The sequence below is a fragment of the Apteryx mantelli genome, chromosome Z (genome assembly GCF_036417845.1).
Source record: "Apteryx mantelli isolate bAptMan1 chromosome Z, bAptMan1.hap1, whole genome shotgun sequence".
NCBI lineage: Eukaryota > Metazoa > Chordata > Aves > Apterygiformes > Apterygidae > Apteryx > Apteryx mantelli.
In genome coordinates, this window is record NC_090020.1 from 18,742,684 (window position 1) to 18,755,912 (window position 13,229).

At 37.5% G+C, this 13,229-nt stretch overlaps 1 protein-coding gene across 4 annotated transcripts in view; it reads left to right on the plus strand.

The window, feature by feature from the left end:
• UHRF2 (ubiquitin like with PHD and ring finger domains 2) overlaps nt 1-13,229 on the plus strand; it is a 94,544-nt gene that overhangs the window by 13,329 nt on the left and 67,986 nt on the right. For all 4 annotated transcript variants that reach the window (XM_067316721.1, XM_067316719.1, XM_067316720.1 and 1 more), the window contains exons 2-3: nt 4,263-4,508; nt 11,289-11,551. In XM_067316721.1, the coding sequence (XP_067172822.1) occupies nt 4,263-4,508; nt 11,289-11,551 (509 nt within the window). The remainder of the gene's footprint in view (nt 1-4,262; nt 4,509-11,288; nt 11,552-13,229) is intronic.

Consider the following 13,229-nt stretch of genomic DNA (forward strand, 5'->3'; position numbering starts at 1 on the left):
TACCATTGGCCTTCTTCACCACAAGGGTGCCTTGCTGGCTTATGGTCACGTTGTTACCCCCAGGTTCTTCTCTGCAAAGCTGCTTTCCAGCAGGTCAGTCTGCTTCTGTTACTCTTAGTGTTTTAACTGTCAGTGATGCAGGGTGCGGATATACTTGTAGATACACACATTAGTTATTTTAAGTCAGATAGCACATGAACTTGATTTTGCCAATTACATTTTGTATATCTCCACTTTGTCCCCAGAAGTGGGCACTGTTGCGAAGTAGCTGACTTGGTGTAAATGTATACCTTTGCTGATATTCTAGGAACTTATTTTTGCTCCTACTATAAACAGATATTCTTTCCCTGAATATGCTGCCAGACACCACATCCTGCTTCATCTGAAGTGTGCTTGCAGCAGTTTTATCTCTGTTGCTGTGCTTCCAGACTTAAACATGACATCACTAGCCACAAAATAGTCTGTGGTCATAAAACATTCCTGCCTAGAAGACTGATGTTAGAAAAAAAATAAACCCCAACCCTTGGGCAGAGAACAGAACACCAGTTCCCTGTAAACTGGTATAGTAAATTAAACAACCTTGCAGTCATCAGCTTAGTCTGCTAAGCATTAAGCTAGTGTTAATCAGAGCTGGCTGACTGTGAAGGAATCTGTAGTTTGTGCATGGTGGTGCATGTGTGGATCACTGCAGAAGGCTTCTTCCTAGTCAAGGCCTAGCTTAGGTAAGCATGTCTGGCTTTCTGAATATGTTAAATGTAACTGTTCCTGGACAGATTACCTAACTTTTTCAAGTCTTCTTTCTTTGCCTCTTCCCTCTTCTGTGAATGGAAGGGATACGGTAGTGGACTGAGTACATAACTTACTTTGCAGTCATAACTGATGAACATATCACATTGACTAAACTCAGGGTATTCTTAGCTGAGTGTTAACACTGGACAGCTTCTAATGAGACTTCTCTATGAAGCATAGCTGGGAACCAGAAGTCTGACTGCTACCCTCTGTAATGGGGGTATTTTAGGATAATTAAATCTCCCCTCCCATATAAGTATTATATTTACTGTATCAAAACTACATCAATTAGATGGTGGTTTTTTTTGGCAGGTATATAAAGAAACAAAACTAAAACATTGCTTAAGTTCTCTTAAGTCATTGTAGTGCTTTTAAAGATATACTTGATTCTAACAACTGAAGACCCATCTGAGTTTTCTTTCTGTTGGGTCTACCGTTTATTGAAACTCAGAGGAGAGTAGCTTTCAGTTAAGATGAACAAGCATTTCCAAGTAAAAATGACGCAGTCACTTGAATGAGTAAGCAGTGATTTGTTTTTTGTGGGCTTCAGCTGAGCTGATTTGTAGCAATAATTCTGTGTAATTGCATTGATAAAAGTGAAAAATGTTATGTAACAGGACTACCTGAGCTGTAACTTGACTATTTAAGCAAGAATGAAAATAAAGATGCACTAGCAGGTCTCTTAGTATTTTCATAAGTCATTTTATGGTATGCAACAGCCAGTCTGATTAAAATTCTAGTCTTGTATATAACCATTTACCAGGAAGAGTCTTCTAAGAAACATCATGGGTTGGGATTTTGTAGATAGAGAAGAAATACCAACTAATCTGTTCTTGACACCTTTCCACTTCAATGCAATGCCTAGATGGGCTATAGGAAAATGACACTTTCAAGTGTCAGGCAGGTCACTACCTCTGACTGTTTCTCTCTGGTCCTGGCTTAATTTCTTGATTTCTGCAGTACCAGGGCTACTATTTGCAGAGGTCTACAGATAGAAGGATTGCATACATTTGGCAGCTACATTTTGAACTCTGTATAGGAGATTCAAAAGTACAGGTGATCATGTGCATGGAACAGTGAAGATAAAACTAAGTCAGCACTAAGATGTCTAGCAGTCTATAGTCCTGACCTTGCATCTTTTTGAAAGCTTGTGTAGCGAAGTAGTAAATAAAGGAGTCCTTGCCATGTACAAAAAATGCACTCATAGGGCTACAAAAACATTTGTGTACACATGGTTAAAAAGGTATCAAAGAATATGAACAAGTGCTGTGGCAGGAGGGGAAAGGTTGCTTAAACATACTTAAGTAGCTTAACTACTCAGTATGAAACCCTAGCCTAAAGCTCCTGGCATATGAGGCAACACTGGCAGTCACTTCTAGAATAACAGTTGCTTAAGGTTTCCATTTAAAGACCTGTGTTCAGATGATAAAGTTAGAACTGTTTGTACTGAAGATTTTAATGCTGTATCTGCTGCATGTTGAAATGGTTTGAAAACTTTCAGCTCAGCAAGGGTCATCCCTGTAGCTGTTGAGCAGACCTGGCGCTGTTGTTCCATTGTAGTGCTGTTGCAGCACTACAAAGCATCGTCACTAATCTTTTTCTCTGTGTTTAGTTTTGCTGACTTTTGGCTACTGCATGACCAAAGAGTGGAATTAATGCCAGGAGACTTCAATTTGTGATTTTACTGCACTTACTGTTGCTTTCAGGGAATGCAGACTTAATCAAATATAGACTGATGACTGAAGCTGATGAAGTTGTCTTTATATTGAAACATAGTAGGAGAACTTTTGTTTGCACATCTCAGCTGTGGGTACAAAACAGTAGGGAGTGTAATTTGCTACACAGATCTTAAATTCACAACGGGGACAGCTGACTTCTTTTTTTGAGTGTCAGACAGTTTGTGTTCATAATTGTCCTTTACCCTTTTGAGATCTTTCTCAAAAGAGGGGATGGAGGCAGAAAGAAACTTCCAGTCTACTTTTGTCTGTCCTGAGATAGCTTGAATGTGGCAGAAAACCACATTTGTGAGAAGCTGAAAAATTCCTTCTTACTTTATCTTTCTTGCTGCTCCCTCCTTTTTCTTCTTGAATTGATAGTCTATGTTTTGATGAAAAAATAGATCTGTTTGAAAAGATTCCTAAGACAGTGGTGATGAAAACAGTACCTGTTCTCCTGAGAAAAGGTCAAGGAGTTTTTTGTTGCAAAAATATTTTTGGAATTGGGTAGGAGGTTTTTGGGGAGATTGTTTTTTTTAAGTTATGTACTTCTTTCTCCTCTTCCATCACAGCATGAAGAAAAATGTAGCTACTGAAATTCTAGTTTGAAGTTCGAAGAAATGCATCAAACCTTTTGATAAGTTAGATATTCTCTACTTCAAAGATGCTGAAGGCCGTTAAGAGTATTTAACTGAAATGCCATGCTCACTACTCTCTGTGTTTTTCCTCTCTCATGTCAAACAACTTGACAGTTGTTTTGTGAATTTGTTAGTTTCATTGTGGGTAGGTAAGATTATCAAGTAATTTAAGGATAATAACTGGTAATTCAAAGACAGATATGATTGAAAAATTCACTCATAGTCTTGTGTTCTGCAGGAACTGATTGCATCTGAAATTTGCAGAGTTACTATGAAGTTATTTGAAGGAAAACAGCATTGTGCCTGTTTTTCTTCTGTTTTATAATAGCTTTTTAACTGATCAGTTAGGTTATTTTTGATGAATGAAGTTTTATGTTTGATGCTTCTTGGAAGGAAACTGACTAAATCTGGAATAATGTTTTTGAATGCTCTCAATTTAGGAGAGTTCCTTGTGTAAACTTGAAGGCCCTGTACATATTTCTGGTGTTGCTTCTGTCTAACTCTAATTGCTCTTGCACAATATTTTCAGATCTTAGGGTTCTGAAAAGTAAATGAAGTTATGTGGGTATGAGGTTTTTATATCTAGATGTTTTATTTGGGAAAGAGTTTGCAAAACTCTAGGGAAATGTCTAGTACTGAGTTGCTTTTTAGAAAAGGTGGGGAAAGAGTGAATTGTGAAATTATGTAGCTATAAGGTACCCAATGCAATGACTGTTATTAAAAAATTTTCACTTTAATTATTGCATATATAGTATAAGAGGCAATGTAGGTCCTGTGTGTGTTTTGATTAGAAAATGACTGCAGTAGCTCAGATACCAGTCCATAATAAAAGCATCCAAAGTCTGTAAAGATATCTGTTTCTAATTTTAAGCCTGTGAGTGATGTCATTGGATGAAATTGTGGCCAGAGTTAACTTGATGGGAGTTTGTTGCTGAGTTTACTCAAGATACAGGATTTTATATCTACCTGAAATAGATGCCTCTTGAAATAGATGCATCTTGAAAATAATAATTTTGAAGCAAATTTCTGATCTATATGATTATTGTCTTTAAAAGGAAGATTTGGAACCTGCCTATTTACCTCGAGGTAGAATTTTACAAGTATCTTTTTCTCTTGACAGCTGGAGGATGGACACACTTTATTTGACTACAATGTCGGACTAAATGACATAGTTCAGCTTTTGATACGTTCTGAATCTGAAGCACCTACCACCGCTTCTGGTACAGATCAGGATGGAGAGGTGAACCCCTGTGCTGTTTCCAACTGTAAGAACAAAGTCAAAAAAACAACAGGTAGTGGATCACCCAGTCAGCCATCTACATCATCTCGCTCATTTCTAATTGATCCTGGCATTGGATTGTACAAGGTATGTGTAAACTATGAATGTTGGGACCTTATCTCATACCTGGCAGTTTAATTTTATTGTCTAAAAAAGCCTGTATCCTTATTACTCGCTTTCGTGATTGACTTTAAATTTGACCTCAGTGGAAGTGGACTGAGCTTAGGTAGGTATCTCTGCAGTTCCCTGAAGCTTCACTGATAGATGCATTCCACAAATTAAAGAGATGTTAACTGAGGTAATTATTTAAATTAATTTAGGAATTTATTTAAGAAATATAATTACTTTATGCCTAAATAAGGCAGGCTGACTCTTGCAGACTCATTGGAGTGTCTCTACACCAGTCTCACTAGTGTTGCAGGTTACAGGAGGGCTCATAATCTCCTACACAATGCTGGCAGTATTCTCTAATACTCTCTAGTATTCTTCAATAACTTTTGAAGCACCTCTGAAGTATAAATAACTTTCTATAAACAGAGGTAGCCAGTGCAAAAATCTGTGGAAAAAATCTAGTTTCACCCTATTTATTTATTTTCAAGCTTGCTAGTGTTGTCCATTAGAAGAAACTGAGAGAGCAGTGATAAAAATTGCTGTTTGCATCAAGTAGGATAAATGTCTTAGAACAGTGTGAGGAGAGAATTCAAAGAGGACTCCTTAACTGATCTCACATGAATAGTAAGTTGTATATTTGAGAGCTCTTGGCTGGAATTAATAGTTGCAGTTGTGCTTGTTTGTGGATCTAAACAGTCCAGGGAAAATGAAAATACATGTTTTAATCTGAAGTCTACCAGTGCGGTATTAGAACAAGATAGATTATGGAAATACATGCTGCTTTTTAATTATATGTGATGCAGTAATTGATTTTTTTTGTAGTTTGTTTAGGAATCATGTATATTATATTTATTGTTAGTTTTGTACCTCATTGGATTTTACCATATTATCAGGTAGGATTGCACCAGAGTACCCTAAGTTTAATTTAAACAGAAAATGGGCAATTTCTGGATTGCTAAATAGCTGGCTCTTTTGCAGGATTTCTATATAAAGGGAATGGTAGCACTTCATCTGCTTTTCAGGTGTTTGTCTCAGGTAAGAAATATCAATAACAGTGATTATTTTGCTAGAGAGTGTCCAAAATTACAGAAAAAGAAAAGGAGGCTATGATTGCTATACCTGTACAATTTTGTATGAGTTAGAGGAATGTTCTTATTTAGATCCATCATCCTGATATAAAGCTGTCTTAGTTTCATGTAAACTCTTACTCGATGTTTCGGGTATTTAGGGCAAGTAATAATTTACTCATTCTCTGTTCCAGCAGCATTTTGTGCAAGGAGTTTTATAGTTCCCTCTCTAAGGAAGCAGGGAGTCAGAAAATCAGCAGATTAAGTACAATGACATGAGCTTACAGGCATCCTCTTCTCTTGTCCCCTCTCCCACCATTTCTTACAGTAGAAATAAACCCATTTCTTTAGCTCTTATGCTTTACCATTTGCACTCCTTACTAATTAATTGCAATATGAGAAATAATGAGGGAGAAAATTGGGGAGCTGGAAGGCTGCAAGAGAAGGTGGATTGATCAAAGGAAAGGAACATTAAAATGCATATTTTCAAGAATGCTAACAGTGATATCAGCTTATCTCTTAGCTGTCTTAGTTAGCTTTAAAACATGAAACAAAACAAGGGATGGTGAGATTGGATAAGGTATTCAAGAAAACTCTTTCTGTTAAGTCAGCTGAAAATTTTGCCATCTCTAATACTAGGGACCTAACACTTCCTCCTTTCTTTTCCATGACTTCATGATGGAAATTACAGATTAGTGATAATTAAATTATTGCTAGGTGGTTAAAATAGTGACCTAAGCAGATTTCCTGTGTGTGGTTTCTGCATGTTACATAAATCAGAATGCCTTACCTGGTAGCATATTCCAATTGCACATGGTAACTGATACTAGCATGGGTCCTGAAGGACTGATAGTGGGTGGAACCATGTTCAACTCCTGTTCCTCGTCATTGAGACTGAGAATTGTTAATGGTGTCTGGTTTAAGAACTGGGTTACTATTAGCTCTTTGTAAGCAATATTAAACAATAATTGGTTTTAATTAAAGATTCAGTTTTGACTACAGCCCAAGATTTTCTCTAGAAAAGTTATAAAGCCTGCTTGAGAATGTGAAGGGGAAACATGCACACTTCAAATTGAGCTTTGGCTTTTCTAACCCTATTCCTGTGTGCCTAAGTAATGCTACTATGACTCCTCCCTTGTAGCCTGTCCTTGCTGTACCTGTTGTATTCCTGCTTTTGGCATTGAAGATCAGTCATGGATACGCTGCTTAGCCAAGCTAGTGTCCTGATATGTCTCATGTCCTGATATGGCTCATTTTCCTGAGTGTGGATATGGACCCTCCTAGTGCTAGGAGGAGGCTCTCCTTAAAAACATGTCAGCTCTCTTGAGCTCCTTTGCCAGTTAGGGCTGCCTTCCACAGGATTCCACCTACCAGTTCCTTGACTAAGCTGAGGTCTGCTCTCCTGAAGTCCCCCTATTCTGTTATTTGCCTTCATCAGTCCCCTTCAGGATCCTGATCTCACTACAGCCAAGGCTGTCACTGATGATCATGTTCCCAACAAGTTCTTCTTGTCTGGGAAGATTTGGTGACAAGTTCAGCAAAGCGCCACCCTTGGCTGGCCCTCTGGCATCTAGATTAAGAAGATGCCCTGACACCCTCCAGAAGCCTCCTGGATTGTTTGCATACCACTGTGTGGTAAAGTATGCAAAGGGCAACAAAAAGAGCTTTTATTGTTACAAACAGTCAAAGTATAAACAAAGAAAATGTGGATTCATTGCTGAGTGGGGCAGGTGATTTAGTGACAACAGATGCAGATAAGGCTGAGGTGTTCCATGCCTTCTTTGTATTGGTCTTCAATGAAGTGTTGCGCCTAAAGAAAGTGTTTGGGGAGGAAAGGGGCTACCAGTAGAGGGACAGGGATCTCTTGAGACATCTTGAAGGATACCCTTCCGTGTGACTGGCTGGGATGTATGTATTCAAGGGTGTGGGGAGAGCGGGCTGATGTCATTGTAAGGCTGAAAGGTCATGAAGATTGGGTAAGGTCTCTGATGGCTGGAGAAGGCAAAAGCTGCACTTGTCTTCAAAAAAAGGCAAGAGGGACCATCCAGGCAGCTATAGGCTGGTCAGTTTCACTTGGTTCTCTGGAAAAATCAATCATGGAATAGTCCTCTTGGAAGCTCTTTCTGGATAATGAAGAAGGTGATAATTTGGAATAGCCAGAATGGATTTTTTTAAGGGTAAGTCATGCTTGACTAGTATGACTGTCGTTATTATGAAATGACTGGATCTGTGGATGAGGGAAGGATATGAATGTTGTCTACCTTCATTTTAGCAAAGCTATGGTTTTCTACAGTATCCTTGTTTTAAGTGGGCCACTGTGGTCAGGATAGGTGGAATACTAAAGAGGTGAAAAACTGGCAGGATTGTTGGGCTCAGCGTAGTGGTTAATGTTTCATAGTCTACCTGGAGGCTTGTTTCAAGTGGGGTTCCTCAAGTGTCTGTCCTGGGACCTGTCCTGTTTAATATCTTTATTAGTGGCATAGAGGGGAAGACAAAATACACTTTCAGCAAGTTTGTGAACAAGAGCAAGGTGGGGGGTGTAGCTGGCATGAGGGCAGGTCTGCCATTCAGAAGGGTCTAGATGGGCTGGAGGAATGGGCTGACAGGATCTTTATGAAATGCAAAGTCCTGCACTTGGGGTGAGCTAACCCCCTCCAGTGACACAGACTGGGGCATTGACTCCCCACCTGGGGAATGGCTTTGTTGTAGGGGGACCTGGGGTTGTTGGACAGTTGGCTAACACATGAGTCAGCAGTGTACCATAGCAGCACTGGAGGCTAACAGTGTATCAACAGGAACTGGGCTGTATCAACAGGAGCATGGCCAGTAGATTGAGGGAAGTGATTATTCTTCTTTACTTGTAACTTGCTATGCAACATACTGCATCTAGTTTTGGGTGCTTTAGTACAAGAAAGACATTGATAAACTTAACAAGTTCAGCAGAGTGTCATCGAGACTGTTGAGGTGGAAGCATGTGACTATCTCAGAGAGGCTGAGACTTGTTTAGCCTGGAAACCAGAACGTTTGAGGGGACTTTCCAATACCTACAAAGAGGTTACTTTGAAGACAAAGCCAGGCTTTTTACTGATGTGTGGAACAGAAGGATGAAACACAATTGTTTGGCATTAAAAAGGAGAGATTCTGACTGGTTATAATGAAAAAAAAAAAAACTTTTAGGATAATGAGATGCTGGAACAGGTTGCTTAGAGAGGTTGTGAAATCTCTATCCTTGGAGGTTTTCAAGATGCAGCAACCATAAAAAGCCCAGGACAAACTGACCTGAGTTCAGTGCTGATCTTGCTTTGAGCAGGAGTTTGGAGTGGAAACCACCTGAAGTCCTTTCAACCTCAATGCCCGATGGAGATTAGGTTATATTATTCCCTTTTTGTTTTTTTTCTTCTTACTTACACCATACCTCTTTCTCTTGTTAGGCACTGCATGGACTGTTTTTTCTTACATCACATTTTGGAACCATGGTTTTATATGTTGCCTGTTTTGCTTTTTTGGTTTTCTAATGTCTTGTAATTTCTTTAATTTCTTTGTTTCATGGCTCCTTGCATTAGCCATACAAGCCCACTTGCATTCACTACCTTTCCTTCTGCCCCTCGGACCTTTTTAATTTCAAGATTCTCTCTGTGAAGAAATAAAATGGAGTCTGTTGGGGTTTTTTCCTCTGCATATGTATGTATGTGTATATTTATGACTCTGTACTTGCACATAATGTTTTTATTTAATTATTAAAGCTATGCTTGCTCATTTTATTTGGTAATAATGAGCTTGCACTATTGGTTTGATTGAACTGAAAATTTATTGTCTTTTGCATATGTCCCACTGAATATTCAGTTACTATGGAAATTTGCTGATACTGAGTTGCATGCTGTTGCAGCTTAAATTTAGGCATTCTTAATTATCTGACCATTCATCTTCATATTGTAATGAAAATAGTGGAATGGCTCTTTTAAGTGTTCCAAAGTAAAGCAGAGGTAATGCAATAGTGAACTAGATTGTAGTGCCTCAAATTAGGAAGAAGGCCAAAGGTTAGATCTGTTTATGTTCCCACCAGTGTAATTCTCATAGAAAACAGCATCTGACTTGATCTTTCCTATTTTATTTTTTTCCGTAAGTCTTTGAAGTTCAAATATTTAGGATAATTATATTAGTTGGTAACATTTCCTCTTTCTAGTGGTCTTAATTCATGTTATGTGTTCTCTGTGACAGTTAGGAATTCTTATTAATATTATAATTCTATTCAACAAAGATTCTAGATAAAGGATTTGAATTTCATAGGTACTGGCATTTGTAATTTTCTCGTTGGATGCCGTTCTACAAACAGATGTGAACTACACTGATGACTGTCTTTAACTGGTAAATTAAGGTGGCTACTTAAATTTAAATTCTAGCACAGTTTACAGAATGCAAAAAGGATTTTATGTTGTTACACCAATGACTAATCTCCTTCCTTTACCTTAGAATTTTAATTTTGTTTGCATCATTTCATATCTTCTTCATGTAGCTTTTGTTCCTCAGTAAGGTACTCCTTTGCACGTCTTGATTATAATCTCCTACTCCTCAAAAACACCCCTAAGTAGTCATATCCTGTCTTATGATCCATACAAAACACATTTACTAAAATAATTTTGCATAAAAGTAGACCCGACCATCTCTTCCTTTGAATCCCTCTGCTGGAGTCTCTGTCAGGAAAATAAGTTCTGTCAGAAATCAGTAGGACTGCATGTAAAATTGTCTGATGTTCCTAAGTTGTCTCTGCTCATAACAGTTTGACCTTGCTCTATACAAGGGTGGGAAGCCTATTGTGTAAGTATGCGTATCACATTGTGGAAGGATTTATGAGAGATTGAACTGGCTTCTTTCTTGCTCTACTTGTGATGACTTGGATAACATGGCTTCTCCAACACTTTCAGAGGTAGTCTTGAGAGATAGCTACTGCAGCAGATGGGGGAATCCTTAGTAATGTCTCTTGATTGCATTTTCAAGAGGAGGAGCTGAGCTGAAGACTTGAGAAAACACATAAGGAGCTGAATGAGTGGAACATGCTATAGAATAGTAAAGTAGTTTGGTTGCTTAATACCTGTATTATTGTGAGCACAGAAAAGAGAAATGCCATGAGATATTTCTGTTTCTTACAGTCAAAAGATTTTAGCTGACAGTGATGTCAACCTTGTTAGACTTGGAGTGTCTGTTTCTTTCCTTTCTCTTCTCAAACCTTGAAGGATTCAAAAGCATTGCAGTCCAGAAAGACGGGAGGTTAAGTAATAACTCCAATTTGGAAGTCCAGTAAATTCTTAGAACCCCATGATTGTGTGCTAGTATTTTAAGGCTCTAGAAGTATAAGCGTATTTTAGTCATAAAAAGCAATTCTGTGAAGCCAGTGAAAGAGATCAATGAAAGACAGATTAAGCTAACTTTCAGGTTACAAAAAAACTCATCTAGCCACCCTTTTATATTCATACCACATTTTATTGAGAAGAGAGGAATAAAATACTGAAAGCCAAAATATTAATGACTGCATGTTACTCAAACTTGCACAAGCTCAAGCAGTTACTGGAATTTAATGTTATACTGATACTGAAGTTAAGTAGTTGCATAATCAATTGTGGGCTTTTTTTTTTTTTTCTTAATCAGGATTATAGAAAGCAAGCATGAATTCATTATTGAATTTTCCTTTTAGATAAACGAACTGGTGGATGCCCGAGATGTCAGCATTGGAGCCTGGTTTGAAGCTCATATAGAAAATGTTACCCGAGCAACAAAGGGACATAAGAATGGTAAAGCTCAAGGAAAGAGTGGTAATACTTACAAAAGGACTAATGGAAACTTAAGTCAAGATCATTCTAGAGAAAATGCAAATAGTTTGGACAGTACACCATCCACATCTTACTCAGACTGTATGGACACTGATGAAGAAGCTATTTATCATATCAAGTATGATGAGTAAGTGCTCCTGATATTATTTTGAAGACATCACATGTTGTTACTTGGTTTTGTATAAACCAAGAATTTCTTGAAGAAACTTGGAACCAAAGAAAGCAAGTTCAATATTGCAGCCAAGAAAAAGTATTAAAAAAACATAACACCTCTCGGTTGGATATAGTGAATACCTTGGGAGTAATGAAATTTTTCATTCTTAAGTTCCTGTCAAGTGTTAATTTCTGTGTCATGCCTTTATGAAACTTGATCCATCCTCTTTTATAAGAAAAGGAAACTGTATAAATGAATTTTTCTGAAAGTGTTTTCCAAGTAAAATATGAGTTTAATTAATTAGCAGTCTGCTAGAGTAGCCCTTCATATTGGATGCTCAGTTTAATGGAGTTTCTTATCAACAGCTTTGTACCATTGCATTCCTTTGATAAATTGGTCTTTCTTAATTTTTTTTAATAACATCTGCTGAAGCAGCAAACTAAGCTGCTAAAAGAATAGAATCAGTGAGAGTTTTTAACTTCTGTTACTGAGAGTAGTAAATATGTGCAATGTGAGATTTAAGGGCAGACAAACATCAGGTATGTTCAGTTTTCGTCTTCATGAGGATAAACTCATTAAATTTAAATTTCCAAAATACATTTTTAGAGCATATACTTCAAGTTTAGCTACAGGCATACCTCAGGGGTATTGTGGGTTCGATTCCAGATCACCACCATAAAGCGAATTTTGCAATAAAGCAAGTGACACAAATTCTTTGGTTTCCCAGTACATATAAAAGTTATGTTTACACTATACTGTAGTCTATTAAGTGTGCAATAGCGTTATGTCTAAAAAAACAATGTACAAAATATGACACAGAGACACAAAGTGAGCACACGCTGTTGGAAAAATGGCACTGATAGACTTGCTCAAACCTTCAATTTGTAAAAAACGCAATATCTGCAAAGCACAATAAAGCAAAGCACAAAAAAATGAGGTATGCCTGTATTTCAAGAAACAACTGCAAAGCTCATTTTGCCAGGAAAATTTTAAATGTTACAAACTAGAACAGAGCACCTTTCTGGTGCTCTTAGTAGTAGTAATAGAAAAAACATAAGGCATATTTTGACTATATGTTGAGTTCAGACACAGTTTTATATCTCCAGCTTTTTAAGCTTGCCCACTTAATGTTAGATAATCACAATGCTGAAAATAAAAGTTTAAATATTTAGTGAAATATTAAAAGTTGTAAGAAATGATAGAAACAATCATCCTGGATGATCAAAATGAAGATGTTTTCTCTTAAATGATACAAGTGCATTGTGGTGCGAGTTCAAAGGCCTGTCTTTAAGACCGCCTAACTTTACAACACCGTAGATGTATTTACGTGAGCCATGAGCAAAAATTTATGAGAAACAATGTTTCTAATTGTTTCAGTGAAATTATATTCCTCATTTTGTGGATATTGTTGTTTCTCTATGAGTCAAAGTAGTACTGAAGTAGGTGTTGCACAACGGATCTGACTGTCTTACCTCTACCCATACTTAAAAAAAAGAAAATTGTCCTATGTATATTTCTAGGATCTAGCTGTTAACTTTCGGCAGTTGAAGACAATAATCTTTTTAGTCTTGCAATAAGAAAATCTTAGCAGTTGCGTATTCTCAGTCAGCAAAATCAGATAAAGCACAGAAGCACAGAGTTACAAGGTGGT